The 17888-nt window shown below is 39.3% G+C and overlaps 1 protein-coding gene across 7 annotated transcripts in view; it reads left to right on the forward strand.

The window, feature by feature from the left end:
- The window catches only part of TPK1 (thiamin pyrophosphokinase 1), a 352058-nt gene that overhangs the window by 45728 nt on the left and 288442 nt on the right, over positions 1–17888 (forward strand). For 2 of the 7 annotated variants that reach the window (XM_086687699.1, XM_086687743.1), the window contains exon 1: positions 14112–14175. The exons of the other annotated variants lie outside the window; for them this stretch is intronic. In XM_086687699.1, the coding sequence (XP_086543825.1) occupies positions 14127–14175 (49 nt within the window). In that variant the 5' untranslated portion in view covers positions 14112–14126. Of the gene's footprint in view, positions 1–14111; positions 14176–17888 lie in introns of those variants that run through there. 7 annotated transcript variants of the gene reach the window in all.

Below are 17888 nucleotides of genomic sequence, written 5' to 3' on the forward strand. Positions count from 1 at the left end.
CCTTGCTCCCTCCCTTCCTTCCATTGTTATCCCCATAGTATCTTCATAGTATCTCTGAAGATAGTCTTCAAGGAGACGCTCCTTTGATCTCTGCTTATTGTCTTGAGGTGGTGATTCTGAGATTCCTTGCTCTTTTTCCTTGATACTCTTACTTATCCTCCGGTATCTCTTAGTTTTTCATTGAGCAGTAAAAGATTTCCTTCATTGGTTTAGGCCAGTCTGGATTTCCTTTATGGTTGTATAGTCTTATCCGTATGGATTCTTCCCTGAAGGAAGTCTTCTGAAATGCAGGCCTCATGATTAGAAATTAATACATTTTAAAGGGCACATGAATTTTCATAGCTAACAATGGGGTGTTTGAGCCCCGGATAGGCTTCAAATACATGGAATTTTCCCCTTTTCTCTAATCCTTTCAAATAGTGAAGTTTTAAATTTGAATGAATCATCTTGTAATTCAGATAGAATTTTTAATTGCAGACATTGAGAGACGGATAGCAGTTATTTAATTCTTTAGATTAATACTTCTTTTGGTGAAAATTTTCAGTATAATCTTGGCCCTGAGTCCACACATGCTCTTCTTAGGTTTATTCTTACACTTTTACTTTATTTTTCTCACATAACCTTATGTTGGTCATCTGTCTTCTGCCAGATTCTGGTATATTTGAGAACAGATACAGTGTTTCTATCTGTAGTACCTTTATGTCAAACTCATAAAAATGCCAAGCACAAGAAAATATGGTTATATAAACAGATATATGGGAAAATTGAGGCCAAGAAACTGACTTTTAAAAAGCTACAGATACATATTGAGTTTATTTATTGAGTGCTACAGGTAGAGTTGTCTTCTAGACATCAGGGAGCCCGTGTTCAGCTAAGTACGGTAAAATGGAACACAAGTCCAATATTACCTCTTGGTCTACTTTACCTTGCTCAGCCAAAAATTAATGAGAAAATGTATAAGAATTGTAATAGGTGAATCCATTATATTATTTGGGGCCAGACTCCATTCATTTGTCCTCATGAGACTTTCCTATTTGGTAGCAAAGATAAAGATTAGGTCTATGGTTTCTTTTATGTTGCTCCTTGGTTCCTAATATAGATGTTTGTCATTTCCCATTTTCTTTGTCCCCCTGGTCTGCCCCATGGTGCTGCAAAATAACATGTTTAACTGGGGATGGGCTTTCACATAGTTTCTTTCTGTTCTGTTTAGTCTGTTTGCCATTTACTGTTTGTCACATGAGCTTCCATTATACATAGTTTTATCAAGATCTTTTGTAGGTATTCCCCATTTTTTTCAGGATAAAAAAATCTGACGACCGACATCAGTGTTTTCTTGTGCGTCATCTTTGGTGTCCTACTCTTTTTGTTTCTCCCTCTGTACAAAGCTGTGCAGAAAAATAAGGAAGTCATCCCGTGTATAAACATAACCACTATTTTAGGATTTCTTATTTTTACTCTCTTCCTCATCTCTGATCGGTGTTAAACATTCAGACTATTAAAAAAAAAAAAGATTCCGTGACACTCATTAAAGCACAGTTAGGTTTGATTCAAGGGATGGACCATGGCACTTGGCACAGGGATCACCCACTGGGTGTCATGGTGGGAGATTCGATGCAGCTCTCAACACAACAAGGGCTAGTGGGAATTTGTAGCCATGGAGCAGGGGTAGGGATCATTAGATGGGGTATTAGCAAGAGGAAGCATCAGGGGTAGGAAGATTCTGGCTAAAATGATGTGACAGGATTCTTGCTGAAGGCAGGGTAAGATCACCTGGGGGATGCTGGAGCATAAGGGACCTGACCTGATCTGGAGGCTGATCAGGTACTGAGGGTGTGGGATAAGGGCGACAGTTCTGTTTACACCGACTTAGCAGGGTTCTTGGTAAAATTGGATGGTGTGAAATGAACATGGAAGTCCAAAGGTCAGGTGTAGTTGAAAAAGAGTTCAGGATAGCCTGAGTAGAGTTTGGTTGGAAAGAAAATTTTTATCTTAGGCTGTGTACCATTTTTATCTGGAGACCATTTGTATTTTCTTACTTACAATTTAAAGTTGTTACAGCTCTACTCCATTTTGATGCCATATACACACCATATACATATACATACATACACATATATACATGTATACATATAATTTACATTTGAAGAAAACCAGGTTGACTTGAAGCTTTATGTTAGCTGAGTTTTGTTAACTGCTGGTTTTAGATCCAATATACATTAAGATTAATTTGCCATGTATATGGAATAGTGTATAAATTAATGTGAAAAAACAACCATGACAATTACAGTTACCTACAGTGAGTATCTGCTCAGTACTCTATGCAAGTTACATTATTTTGTTTTTCTTGTAAACCTTCAAGCATTTGTAGGAGCCTCCAAACACTAAGTCACATCTTTGTGTGATACAATCCTTGCCTCCCATGCATACTTTCTATTTAGCTTATTATTATTATTTTTTAATTTAAACATGCAGCCTCAAGGCATCTGGGTGGCTCAGGCGGTTCAGCGTCTTGACTTCGGCTTAGGTCATGATCTAGCGGTTCATGAGTTCGAGCCCTGCTTTGGGCTCTGTGCTGACGGTTTAGAGCCTGGAGCCTGCTTCAGGTTCTGTGTGTGTGTGTGTGTGTGTGTGTGTGTGTGTGTGTGTGTGTGTCCGTCCCTCCCTCTCTGCCCCTCCCCCGCTAGTACTCTGTCTCTCTCTCTCAAAATAAACAAACAAACAAACATTAAACATGCAGTGTTTCGTGTTAACACACCCAGAGGTTTAGAAATGATCCATTTTTCCAGTGTATCCATTGTTTGGTTAAAAAAAAAAAGTTTTAATACACCTTTGTGTTGAAAATTTTACTTCATATATTATTTTAGATATATTTTTTAAAGAAAAACACTACATACAGAATTTAAAAACAAACCATTAATTCTATGTATTTTTAGTTGATATTTTTTGGACTGCTACATTCTATTTGATTTTGTGTTAAGGCTCTTTGGACAAAACCTAAGATTCCTCTGTTCTTTTTTTTTTTTTTTTTTTTAATTTTTTTTAATGTTTTATTTATTTTTGAGACAGAGACAGAGCATGAGCAGGGGAGGGGCAGAGACAGAGGGAGACACAGAATCCGAAGCAGGCTCCAGGCTCTGAGCTGTGAGCACAGAGCCCGATGCAGGGCTCCAACTCATGAGCCGTGCGATCATGACCCGAGCCAAAGTCGAAGTCGGATGCTCAGCCGACTGAGCCACCCAGGCGCCCCAAGATTCCTCTTTTCTTGAGAAACTTTCACTCTTGCACACTCTCTAGCTGTTGCTCTGTTTTTCCATGGATTAAGAGAGTTCTGTTTCTGTCACTTCTTAACCTTCCTAAAATTGGAATGGCACCTTGCAGTCACTGTCAACAAATGACAGTCATGACCTAGTTGTATGAAAAACCATTCTTGGAAACATTCTGATAAGCTCTGACTTAGATTTGACAAAATATTACTTAAAGTCAATACGTTCATTATATATAATTTGGGAAAACTTAATGTTTTGTTAAGTAATCTCCATGCCCAACATGGGGCTTGAACTCCCTCCCTGTTATTGAGAGTTACATGCTCTACCAACTGAGACTGCCAGGCTCGCCTGGGAAACAATTTTAAAAGGCTGATAGAAGGAAAAATAATAGTTTGAAAAAGAGACTTTACTTACATTAATAATCAGGGAAATTTAAAACATTCAAACAGCAGGACTTTTAATGCTGAAACATCCATCAAAATTGCCCTTCATCCTAGAGACTCCTTTAATTTTCTTAGGCCTTCTCTGCTTCTTTGAAGGTTTTAGAAGCAGCCTGTTAATTCGGCTGGAAACTCAGTGGTTGTTGACAGATTATGGAGAATCTTCGACTTAGCCTTTCCTGAGGTGTTTTTTTTTTCTCCCTATTTTGAACTCTAAGTCTCAGACCTCTTGGGATTTGCATGAAGTGTTGTCCTAAGTAGGAAATTAACACAGATATGGAAGGAGAGGCTTGGAGGTTAACCACTGAGGCTTTGGTGGGAAAATGTGGCCTTGTGCTGCCATTTGGCAAATTAATTTCTGTTTTAGGTGTTAGTTTTTCCTTTGGCAAAATGGGAGAAGCAACAGGATTCCCCCCTATTTTGTAGGGATTAAGTAGTGCATATGCAATACTTTGGTTTCCAACTTGTGTTTTCTTTTTTATTCTGTATTTAATGAATACTTACGAAGCGTCTCCTCTATGCCAGGCACTGTGGATACAGCAGTGCATTCTAAGAAATTCATGCCCTCTTTGAGCTTCTCTTTGCTAGTTGGGGAGACTCTCAGTACCTGATACCTCGTTAGCATTCAGTAAATGTTACCTTATTGTATGGGAAGTTAGTGTATAGCGGTCTGTGTAACAGTATAATAAAAGAGTAGCATCTTATTATTCTTTTGAGCCTGACAGTAGTTGGAGATGAGAGCTCTAATCGCCTCCTCATACAGCCCTACTCTACGGCTCATGCCGTATCAGTGCTCAAAGGGAGGAGCTGCGAAGAGTTCCAGATGACAGCTTGCTGTGTTGGCACTTACTATTCAGATGCTGACGGGATATATTCTTGGGTTTTTATATTTGGGAGCAGATTGAACCTGTCCGCTTTAGATTTCATTCATAATCTTAATCACATTCCTTTTAGCTTTTTCGAGCAGTAATTTTAGAAGCCGTACCTGCTGAATCATAATGGTGAAGAACATGAGTTGATTAGCCAAAATAATGTTAAGAGCTATTTCATTTTAATTTGAGCACGTCAGGTCTAAAGAAGACATTCATGGTCTTACAGCTAGCTGGAACACCTTGACATTGCTGTCAGCAATAAGGCCAATAATAGCCATATCAGAATGGAGATTTTTTAAAATATCAATTATTTGCGTCTTCAGAATCTTCAGCTGAAATTAATGGAGAGGAGAAGGTGGTGATCATTACTTGAAATGGTCTGAAATATATTTTACTATGTGGCTACCACCACTGTCTCTAGGTTTCTCTCCTCCCATTACCCCTGTTAAAGATAAACTGGGACACATAAAAATTTTCAAGAGTTTATTGGAGCAAATATCTGTCTAACTTGGGCAGCCCCAAACTGAAGCAGTTAGGAGTGGTCAACTGCCAGGAGCCCCAGGCAGAACTTAGAGACGGCAGTCCTGGCAGCAAGGCAAAGAAATTATTTGATTAGCTGTAGCTTAATCTATATTATATATTACATTTCTGTCAGTGCAGAGCTTGATGCAGGGCTCCTACTCACAAACCATGAGATGGTGACCTGAGCCAAAATCAGGAGTTGGGCACTTAAGCGGGTGTGCCACCCAGGCACCCCGAATTTCATTTTCTAAGATGCCAGTGCATTTACAGCAGACTGGCTCAGCTTCCCATTTCCTCACATAGGCTCCCAGGGCATTAGGGCCACCTCAGTCTGATGGCCTCCTTAAACCCCTCCTTTTCCCGCTCATAGTATTGCCAGTTAGTGTGTGTGTTTGACCCTTTTTGCAAATGATACTGTATCTGAGTACCATACTTCCACCTGGAGGACTCACTATTGCTGGTCGGTCCTTCACGAGTGCCCCAGTAAGTTTTCTGTGACCCTCTCCCCCCATCTCCCCACCCCCTACCCCCCCCCCCCCCCACCGGGGTTAGGTTTCCCTTGACATGGAATCTCATTGTACTTGGCACATTGGCTTTGTTTCATTTGTTGTTCTTCATGTCGTCTATTTTGAGACTTAATTTCTTCGTCGGCTGTAAGACATTAGTAATCATCTTAATATCATCAGCCCCTTAGGGCATCACAGTGAAATCATGACTTTTAACTATAAAGAGTAGTTTCTGTTAGAAAAGCAGAGAACGTTACGATCATTGCTGGTTAATTCATACTTGTTTTATTCTGGCACCTTAATTCCACAACCTTTAATTGATTTATTTATAGTCCGTATCTCACATAAATATTCGTGATATTGGTGTAAAGTAATAGCAAGAGTCGCTTAAATATTGGCTTTAATCGCATTGATGATGTCCTTTAGGGGGCTTTTATGAGGAGAAGGAAGTGGGGCCAATTGCGTGAAATAAGAGGGAAAAGTTTTCTGTCGGCGTTTTGACAAACCAAGCCAGTGGGGTTATACGTGGAGTGACTGCTGACTTCATCTTCAGAAAGTCCGTAACTGCCAGTCTTGCGATCATGTGTGTGTGCTGCTGACTTCTCAAACAGTTGCCATTTTGTCCCCGTCCACGGGTTTTGGCCCGGTTCAAACAAAGGTGGGTGAGGGAGTTTCTCTCCAGTGGCCACTCCAGCTCCATCTGAGAATGGCTCCGGTCGTGTCAGTTTTTCCCAGAGGACTAGACACGGGATCTGGGAACCCACCAGGTTATATCATCTGCTTTCGTAATGCTAAATGTAACCTACAAATAAAATAAGAGAGTTATAAGTAGATAATTGGTTAGCCGTGTATGTTCATGAAAGTTACGAACAAGTATCTCATCATGTCTGACAAACTTTGTGTCCTAGGACGTTTTACGGCAAGTAGCACCAGCTGCCCGGTGGGGATGTGGAACAACCAGTAACTGGGTGCATATTGGGCAATGAGTTGACTTGCTTCAAAATCTCACATGATTGCTGGGTACAAAGGTTAGTTAGTAAGAGCATGAGCACTGGTTGTGTTTCCCTTGACTCAGCTAATGTGGAGTGTTCTTCATGTGTTAGGTGCAGAGAAGGGGACCCTGGAGGTGGTTTGGTTTATTCTCAGGGTTTGCCAGCTTTTTACGTGTTGTACTTTTACTGCTCGCTGATCGTTTTGTAATAATGTCGCGGTCCTAGACGACAACCTGGATGGCACGAACTACCCTACTTGTAGTTAAACGTCTAGTGGATTGAGTAGTGGACTCAGAAATCTATAGCGTCACCTTGACTTCTGGCAACAGTGTTTAAATCTTTATCTTACTGGACCTTGTTCTTTGGATATTGGCTTCTTTTCCCTGAAAATGATATTCAGCCCGTTCTCTTCATGGACTCATTGTCATTTTATACTGTGAAACCAGCAGTTTGCTGAATTGTAAAGACTGTTCTAAAAAAAAAAAAAGGTGTATAAAATATCATGGAGCTGAAGAGTGAGAGGAACAGAATATTCATCCCTCTCCCCACTCCCGCCCTCCACACATTTTCAGGAACAAAGCAATGAAGCTTCTGGCTTTTTCCCACGTTGAGAGCATTCTCTTTGTAATGATAGCAATTGATGTGAAAACCTTACCACAAATCCATTTAATTGCTTTAAAATAAAAAAAAAAAAAAACATTAAAAATGTAAATGAGAAGTTCAGAAACCCAGCTTTTAAACCCCAAGTTAACTTCTGTTTGTGGCCTTAATTCCTACCACTGTTCCCCTTTCTTACTTAGCTCTAGCCAGATTCGCTTTGTTCATCTTTCTCTGAACGTTCCAGGGAAGCAGTGGCCTCGATGCCTCTGCAGGAGGGGTTCCTTTCCCTACAGGGAGCCTTGGGCCCCATCTGTCTCACTTCCTACTTACTTTTATCACCTCCTTAGAGTCTAGATGTTGCAAGGGACCTAACCTCTCCTTTTTTACTTCCCTGACTTGTTTTTCTCCTTAGCATTTATCATTGTGCAACATCCTGTGTATTTTATTTATTTTGTATATTTTCTGTCTTCTTGCACGGAATGTGAACTTCGTGAGGCAGGAATTTCATTGCTGTAACCCTTATTCCTAGAACAGTTCTGGGAGTGTAGAAAGTGTTGAGTAATACTTGGTGAATAAATAAAACTGTACTGGCATTTGTGGTTACTTTTCTTGTCTGCGACAGGTGGAATCATGAAGTGTGTGTATGATAAATTGTTTCCATATAGATCTCAAACAGTTCTTTAAAATTTAAATCAGTGATTAGATGAAACTGAAAGATTCCAGATGTATTATAAAAATTAGGCCCTGGGATTCGCTGTCACAACTGAATGTAGTCAGTAGAGATTTTTCTGGCAAGTAAAACAAAACAAAAACTAGTTTGATTGTATTTTTTTTCTCCTTTGGTGCAGATCATATTCTCTTTATTGGAAGATTTCATTCTGTGTCTAGGGATGATAGAGGAATTATTAGACACCTGATGTATTAAAATATCTTCCAGGTCAAATATAGATGTTCCAAATTTTTTCTATTAGAATTTTAAAATTAAAATGATTAAATTTTATTTGCAGTCAAGACCTAGGGAACTGTGTTTTTTTCCCTTTTAGAAGGGTTTTAATTCATGCTGAGACTCAGATACAACAATATGAAGTAGTTGATTACAGTTTTATTGAGTTTATACAAGGTAGAATTAACATACTTTGTCTTTTTTTTTTTTTTTTTTCAACGTTTATTTATTTTTGGGACAGAGAGAGACAGAGCATGAACGGGGGAGGGGCAGAGAGAGAGGGAGACACAGAATCGGAAACAGGCTCCAGGCTCTGAGCCATCAGCCCAGAGCCCGACGCGGGGCTCGAACTCATGGACCACGAGATCGTGACCTGGCTGAAGTCGGACGCTTAACTGACTGCGCCACCCAGGCGCCCCCATTGTCTTTTAAGGTTACCAGAAATCTAGGGATTCAAGTATCCTTTTTCAAGAGCAGTGATTGCAAGAGGGAGTCTCCAGATGCTTATTAAGTACTCAAGAAATGTGAAAGCCACTTATTAGGTTGTAAATGGCCATGGCCATGGCCATTTGCTGTGTGGAAATTGGCAAGTGCTTGAAATCAGGGCTTCATGCATCCTTCAGCTATTTGGGCTAGTTGTTTGTGGTACGAATTTGCTAATGTTTGTCAACTTACAGTGTCACGGTATTCCTTTAGATTCGGATAGGCTTTTAAAAAAAAATTTTTTTAACGTTTATTTATTTTTGAGACAGAGAGAGACAGAGCATGAATGGGGGAGGGGCAGAGAGAGAGAGGGAGACAGAATCGGAAGCAGGCTCCAGGCTCTGAGCCGTCAGCACAGAGTCCAACACAGGGCTCGAACTCACCAACCGTGAGATCTTGACCTGAGCTGAAGTCGGACGCTTAACTGACTGAGCCACCCAGGTGCCCCTGGATAGGCTTTTTTTAAAGTCCTGGAAGGAGGAAAAGTTATAACCAGGTTCATGGATGTGTGCCCAGGATATTAAAACCATTCTTTTTATGTGTCCTGGCAGGGGAAAGCGGTGGGGGGGGGGGGGTACATTTCCTCCCTTTGGCCCACATCATTTCCAGATGTGTGTGTGGGCGGAGCGGTGGTGGGGTGTAGTTCACACGGAGCCTTCTTGGCATTGGCAACTTGACCGTAAATGTTACTGATTATTAACCAGCTTGTAGATTTACAGGAAGAGGTTTAAGCATCAATGTCTTATTTTTATAATGAATGCCAAAGAAAGAAATAGAATTTAGTGTGTAGCTGCTTTAGAACTTGGCCATATGGTTCATTAAGTGAGGGACCTCTATATTGAGCCTCTCGTGGTTTGTTCTTTACATTAAAAAAAAAAGTTCTAAGATTGGATTTCTGTTCATACAGGTTATGATGTTGTTAGAAGCAATTTTATAAGACATGGTCTTAGAGACTAATTGGAAAGTTAGAACACTCTAAAATTATGATGGTTAAGTTTGTGAGCCTCTGTACGTGTGTTGAGTTTTGGGGGTAACTATTTAGTGATACAGGAAAACAACACAATGCATGGTTTTTAAAGTTCATGTTACAGAACTGTTATTTCAAGACTTCTTCGTGCTGTGCCAGGAACTATCCTCAATTTCGAAGGTAAAAGGAAGGAGTACATTATTTTTTTCTACATGCCTTGACTATACACTTTGTTGAAAGAGAAGTATATAACTATTAGTGGAAAGAATTAAATACTATGATATACAGGTGAGAATAATAAAGGGGTAAAAGAGAGAGATAGAAAAGGAGTATAAAATATTTGCTCTAGGTTTTGAAGGATAAGCAGGTCTTTTCCAGGGCGGACAACTACGTTTGCTGAGTATTGATTTATTTTGTTCAGACACCATCCTAAGCTCTTTCTACATGTTTTTTCATTGAATCTCCTGTTATTATAGTCTACACTTTGTGGACTCAGACATGTTAAATAAATGTCTCAAATATCTCCAAAGTCCTACAGCTAATGACACAGCTGGGATTTGAACTAGGTCTGTGTGATCCCAAAGCTGATGTTGTTAAGCACTGAGTTATTCTGAGTAGTCTTTAGGGCAGAAGGAAAATCACAAAGATACGGGGATGAGGAAGGTGACTGACCACAGGACAGTGAACCAGTCTAGACCCTTCCTGTAGACTGGAACGTAGGAGGAGTTGAGAAGGTTGGAAACCTGACACGGCTGCTGACCAAACAGGATATGCGTTTCAGTCACTGATGGACTTGATCAGTGTTACTGGGCACCTACAGTATGCTGGGCATTTTGCCTCATGTGGGAGGTTCAGAGATGAGCACCTGAGCCTAGGAATAGTAATGATCCCGGTATTTTCGGTTTTGATCTCTTGCTGTGCACATCGGCCTAGAAGGATTTTTCTTCACTCCATCTTGAGAGAAATTTCTTAGTTTTTGTATTTAATTTACAGTTTCATAACTATATGTAAGTTTATATACACGTTGCGTGAGTGTGTAATAGAATTTTACTGTGTGGTGTGAGGCAGAAAGTTTATGCCTTCTGTATCTTCAGTTTTCATCGAAGTAGGAGGCCTCTTCTCCCTGTTGAACAACTAGGCTGCTCTCATTTCAGTGCCGCAACTATCGACTTAAAAAATGCATTGTGCAGGCTGTTAAAATCCTTTATAAAGTTAGGTAGGCAAATACTAAATGAGTTTATGAATAAATGAACCAAAATGCTTTCTTTTAACTAGCATGTGACTGGTGGTGTTTCCTACCCGCCCCCCAGCTGCCACCCCCGCCCTTGTCAGCTTCTCCTTTTCTGAGAGAACAGAACATTTTGAGGTCTACCCCCAGCCTGTTTTCAGTTTCTAATCTGATTCTGTGTGCTATTTTTGCTCATAAATTCTCCCTCCTCACCTCCTTCTTAAAGAGCTTTTAAATGGAGTACAGAGTTGATTTCAGCATTTATATGATATAAAGGCAAATACAGAGAAAGTTAATGATTTCTTGCTCCCCTTTTGATTCTCATTCTCCTAAGGTAATTGGTTTTTAGCTTGTTACACCTTCTTCTGTGTTCATTTCTGGTAAATGTCAACCTTAAAAATAAAATAGCCGGTTACTTTACTAGCAAAATGAGTTTATCAGGGAATGGCAAAGGAAGTGCACCTGGGGACAAGCAAACTGTGGTGAACCACGGGCAGGTCCGAAGAGACCCAGGCAAGGTCAGCTTTGACTAGTTTTAGGGAAGAAATTGGGGAGGGTTGTTTTGCACAGAGTTTCACTGGAGAAAGGACAGGAGTTCCAAGTTGTGGTGGTTTCCTCACTGGCTGCAGGAGGTGATTGCTGCTTTGTTGCTGGGGCAGAGAGGGAACTTCCCTTCCTTTTCTTAAAGGCAGCAAATAAAATTCCTCGGTGAAAAGCACACTCCCTGTCAAAATAATTCCTTTCTGCTGGTGATGCAGGCTGCAAGTGCTTTGTGTATGTGAGAGCGGCCTGTTAAGGGTTCCCCACTCCGTTTTCAATAGGTTTCCTGCCCTCATTTCAGGGAACTATTGAAGGGAAAAGTTCTTTGGGGGAGCAGTATGAAAATACTGACAGAATTGGGAATGGGGACTTGGGTACATTTTGAAATGTAACACCGATTTATACAAACCTTACCCTAACCTTTGAAGAACAAGTATTTCCTGAATTTTCTACAATGTGTTACAGTACATGGTGGGGGAACCCTACATTCTGCTCTATAAAATAGAGTGAGTTGGGGTGCCTGGGTGCCACTTCGGCTCCAGTCGTGATCTCAGTTCGTGGGTTTGAGCCCGGTGTCGGGCTCTGTGCTGACAGCTCAGAGCCTGGAGCCTGTTTCAGATTCTGTGTCTCCCTCTCTCTCTGCCCCTCCCCCACTCGCACTCTGTCTCTCTCTCTCAAAAAATAAATACACGTTAAAAAAAAATAAAAAAATAGAGTGAATTGTATCTTTATTGGCTGTCCGGAGAATCTGGTTGTAAATCACTTTCCCTAGCTTCTTAAAAAACACTTAAAAACACTGTTTAAATAGCGTAAATTACTTGGTAATTTGGGGAGGAGAGATTGCTAGATAGTGTTCCACAAATTCTCTGCTTTTAACATTTCACTCTGAAACTCAATGTACCGTGTTAATAATTCTTTGTTCTACTCCAGTGTGGTGTTTAATGATTGTTGGCCAACACCTTTGGGGTTGGGCAACTTGGCTGGCATGTTAAACTCTTCTCTTTCACCTTTTTAATCCCATAAGCACAGGGTGCCAAATTCGTAAGATAGAACAGATTAACGTAAAATTAATGCTCCCTTCTATTTTTGTGTTCTAACTAACATTTTTCCTCTTGGCATTTGTAAAAATATATGTATATATTTCCTTTATAAAATGCGGACACATACTCATTCATTTGCAACCTTGCTTTTGCACTTACTGTTATCTTGGAGACTGCTTGGTATGATGGACGTAGCATAAGCCGATGCTAATGCATTGTTTCCTTTCTTTTCTATTAAAAACCAAACCAGACCTTTGGATAGCCTTGCTTCACAGTCTGTTTTGTGTATATATCATTCCTATGAAAAACAAAATCGAATCACCCAGAAGTTGAAAAACCTGACCTGTTCTGTTCCCCTGGACCTGGATCTGAGTAAGGGCCACTGAAGTGTTAGGTGTTAGCATATGAAAGTGTTTACCAGTGTCCTAGGGCAGATCTTTTGTTGAGAAGCTGGGGCCTACTCCTAGAAGTTGCTCTTAAATTCTCTAAAAGCCCATAGTACCCATGAGCTAAAAGTGTTTATTTACCTTGAGTTTAGTAAGGTTTCTTCCATTGTGGGTTTGCCTTTTCCTGTAGTGGACCGTATGTAGATAATCAGAATTACTTCATGATACGTGGTTCTTTGGAATTAAAATCTGTGTACTTTTTACTTTTTTTTAAGGGTGAACAAAAAAGTTCTTTTTTTAAAAAAAATTTAATGTTTATTTTATTTTTGAGAGAGAGACAGAGTGTGAGCAGGGAGGGGCAGAGAGAGAGGGAGACATAGAAACTGAAGCAGGCTCCAGGCTCTGAGCTGTCAGCATAGAGCCCAACGTGGGGCTCAAACCCACGAATTGTGAGAACATGACCTGAGCCGAAGTCAGATGCTCAAATGACTGAACCACCCAGGCGGCTGGAACAAAAAGACTTCTATTTTATTCAGAAGTACTTTGATCAATCACATGATCGTGTACTATGTAACCAGTATCAATTTGAGAAGGACATTGACTTAGTGCCTAGCAAACCCTGGAACTCCAAATAAATGTCATTTGTTTTCTCCTTACCAACTAGAGGTCTCAGAGAGTGTCAGAGTGTGGTTTGAATATATCCCAATGTAGCTTAATTTGGACTTAATTTTGATTATAAATATTTGTATTCCTTTTGAGTCAAAATCCTGTGTAAGGAAATTTAAGAAGTTCTTTATATTGTCATTATGTATAATATTGCTGTATATGAAGATCTTCCTATCCCCCCCCCCCCCCAAGTAGTTCTCATGATATCTAATCAAGCCCAAATGTAAGATCTAGAGAAGGTATTAAAAACGGGAGTGCTTATTGGCATGACGAACCTCTTTGGCCCTCACTGTGGGTCAGTTAGAGGGGTGTTGTGCTTTTTGAGGTGATCAGGAATAGTTGAGGTTGTAGGAGTAGCCTAGGGATAGAAGATAGGCCTTCTGTGTTAGAAGCATGTGCCAAACTTAAATGGATTTTGCCTTCAGAAAATGTTATGGATTGACTTTTCAAGTGTGAGTACTATTGTGGACCTAGCTGTCAACATGTCAAAACCAATGTGAGGGACTATAATTTTTTAGTACTTCATGATGAACCCTTAAGGTTATGACACTACGTCTACAGTTTGCTAGGCAGTGATTGATTTATTGATTGACAGGAAACAGTTTATTGTGCCCAGGTCAGCAGGGCAAAGGACAGTTGATGGAGCAGCTTTGAATTCTGTCAGCAGCTCAAGAGATGTCAGCGTTCCAACATGAAGAACTCCGCTTCCTTCATTTGGGTTATGGTGAGGATGTTTTCTGGGAACAGGTAGATGGTTAACCTTTACAAGGGTCAAAAAAGAAAAATTCCTTCATATGACTTTTTCTTCTATGTCCAGAAAGACTTAAAACGTTGTCAGACTTAACTTCCTTTTCCTATTCCCCTCTGCTTACACAGTAGAAACTTGCCAGGTGTAAAATACATTTCTGGCATAGTGGCTTCTTGTGAGAATTTATCAGAAGCATTTGGTTTTTAGTGGCATAGTTTTTATAATGTTAGGATAATCAAACATGGACAGACCCATTATGGTTGCATTGTGGGAAGTAGGTAATGCTCTTCGTAGGAATTGATTTAAACCTTTCAGACTCTTAAATACACTTTTAACCTAAAGATTAAATGTTAATAAGATTTTTCAGGCTCTGTGGCACAATACATGGATTTCTTTATTCCCTAAATAGGTACTAAATATAAATATCCATTTAACTCAAAAAGTCTTAATTTATTCTCATAAAAAACTATTTCCAAACTCTTTAATTATTTAGTTGTACTTCTGCAGAGCATCTTCAGTTTTTTTTTTTTTTTAGATTTTTCTTAATGTATAATGATTAAGACACCATTTATTCAACATAGTATTAGAAGTCCTAGCCAGAGTAATTAGGCAAGAAAAATAAATAAAAGATACCCAAGTTGAAAAGGCAGCTGTCAAAGTATTACAGTTTTCAAATGACAAATTATATATATAATATATATATAATATATATATATATAAATTCTAAAGACTGCATCAAAAAAACTGTTAGAAATAATAAAAGAATTCAGTAGAGTTGTAGGATATAAAATCAATACACAAAAATCTGTTTTTTTTACATGAATAATGAACTATCAGAGAAATTAAGAAAACAACCCCATTTACAATCCTATCAAGAAGAATAAAATGCCTAGGAATAAATTTCACCAAGGAGGTTAAAGAGTGCACTGAAAACTATAATACTGTGATGAAAGTGGTGAAGATACAAATAAATGAGAAGATATTCCATGTTCACAGATTGGGAGAACTGATATTATTAAAATGCCTATACTACCCAAAGGAACATACAGATTTAATGCAATCCCTATCAAAATTCCAATGGCACTTTTCACAGAAAAACAACAAACAATCCTAAAACTTGTATGGAACCATGAAAGACTCTGAATAGTCAAAGTGATCTTGAGGAAAAACAACAACAAAGCTTGAGCTATCACATTCCCTGATTTCAAAATACATAGATGAGAAAGCTATAGTAATCAAAACAGTATCCTATTAGACACAGACATTTGTGTGTGTGTGTGTGTGTGTGTGTGTGTGTGTGTCTATTTGTGTCTATTTGTATGCTAATAGGATACTGTTTTGATTACTATAGCTTTCTCATCTACGTATTTTGAAATCAGGGAATGTGATACCTCAAGCTTTTTTTTTTCTTCTCAAATATGTACACACACATATATATACACATACATACATATATACATATATATATGATGAACTGATGACAGAGAAGCCATGAATAGGGGCTTTTGGGTGGCTCAGTTGGTTACATGTCTGACTTTTGATTTTGGCTCATGGATTGTGACACTGAGCCCCACATCAGGCTGTGCACTGACAGTGTGGATCCTGCTTGGGATTCTTTCTCCTTCTCTCTACCTCTCCCCTGCTTGCACTCTCTCTCTCTCAAAATAAACTTAAAACAAAGAAAGCCTCCATGAGTATATAGTGCAGAAAGGACAGTCTCTTCAATAAATGGTGTTGGGGAAACTGAACAACCACATGCAAAGTAATGAAACTGGACACTATTTTAACAACTTACACACAAAAATTCCAAATGAATGAAAGACTTGAACATAAGACCTAAAACCATAAAATTCCTAGAAGAAAACAGGTGGTAAGCTCCTTGACATAGGTCTTAGAGATGATTTTTTGAATATGCTACCAAAAGCATCAGTTCGGACTATGTCTGTCTAAAAAGCTTCTGCATACAAAACTGAAAGGCAACCGACAGAATGGGAGAAGATATTTGCAAACGACTTTAAGATAAAGGGTTAGTATCCAAAATCTATAAAGAACTTATCAAACTCAACACCCAAAAAACAAATAATCAGTTAAGAAATGGGCAAAAGACATGAATAGACACTTCTCCAAAGAAGACATCCAGATAGCCAACTGACACATGAAAAAATGCTCAACATCACTCATCATCAGGGAAATACAAATCAAAACCACAATGAGATACCTCCTTAATACCGGTCAGGATGGCTAACATCAACAACTCAGGCAACAACAGATGTTGGCAAGGGTGCGGAGAAAGAGGATCTCTTTTGCATTATTGATGGGAATGCAAGCTGGTGCAGCCACTCTGGAAAACAGTATGGAGGTTCCTCAGAAAATTAAAAAAAGAACTACCCTACGACCCAGCAATTGCACTACTAGGTATTTATCCAAGGGATAACAGGTGTGTTGTTTTGAAGGGACACATGCACCCCCATGTTTATAGCAGCACTATCAACAATAGCCAAAGTATGGAAAGAGCCCCAATGTCCATCGATGGATGAATGGATAAAGATGTGGTATATATATACAATGGAGTATTACTCGGCAATCAGAAAGAATGAAATCTTGCCATTTGCACTATGGGGATGGAACTGGAGGGTATTATGGTAGGTGAAATTAGAGAAAGACAAAAATCATATGACTTCGCTCATATGAGGACTTCAAGAGACAAAACAGATGAACGTAAGGGAAGGGAAACAAAAATAACATAAAAATAGGGAGGGGGACAAAGCATAAGAGACTCATAAATATGGAGAACAAACAGAGGGTTACTGGAGAGGGTGTGGGAGGGGGGATGAGCTAAATGGGGTAAGGGGCATTAAGGAATCTACTTCTGAAATCATTGTTGCACTCTATGCTCACTAACTTGGATGTAAATTAAAAAAAGTTAAAAGATAAAAAGCTTCTGCACAGCAAAGTGATAGCATCACCAAGATGAAAAGGCAATGTGCTGAATGGGAGAAAACAATTACAAATCGTATATTAAGGGGCTAATATCCAAAACATACAAAGAATTTGTACAACTCAACAGCCAAAAAAAAAATCCATTGAAAAAATAGGTGGAAGAACTGAATAGAACATTCTGAAATATATGTGTGTATATATATATTTTGAGAGAGAATGTACGTGCACAAGCAGAGGAAGGGCAGAGAGACAGGGAGATAGAGAATCCCAAGCAAGCTCCATGCTGTCAGCACAGAATCTGATGTGGGGCTCAAACTCATGACCTGTGAGATCATGACCTGAGCCAAAATCAAAAGTCATATGCTTAACCGACTGAGCCACCCATGTGCCCCCGAATAGACATTTTTATAAAAGAAGACATACAGGTGGCCGACAGGTACATGAAAAGATGCTCAACATTAATCATCAGGGAAATGGAAATCAGAAGTACCATGAGATGTCCCCTCATGCTTGTTAAAATGGCTATTATCAAAAAGACAATAAGTGTTGGTGAGGATGTGGATAAAAGGGAACCCTTGTGCACTTTTGATGGCCATATAAATTGGTGCAGCCATCATGGAGAACAGTATGGTGGTTCCTCACAAATTAAGAATAGAACTACCATATGACCCAGCAATTCCATTTCTGGGTATGTATCCAAAAACAAAAACACTATTTCAGAAAAATGTAAACACTTTTCATGTTTATTA

The sequence above is a fragment of the Puma concolor genome, chromosome A2 (assembly GCF_028749965.1).
Source record: "Puma concolor isolate L17-30 chromosome A2, mPumCon1.1.hap2, whole genome shotgun sequence".
Lineage (NCBI taxonomy): Eukaryota > Metazoa > Chordata > Mammalia > Carnivora > Felidae > Puma > Puma concolor.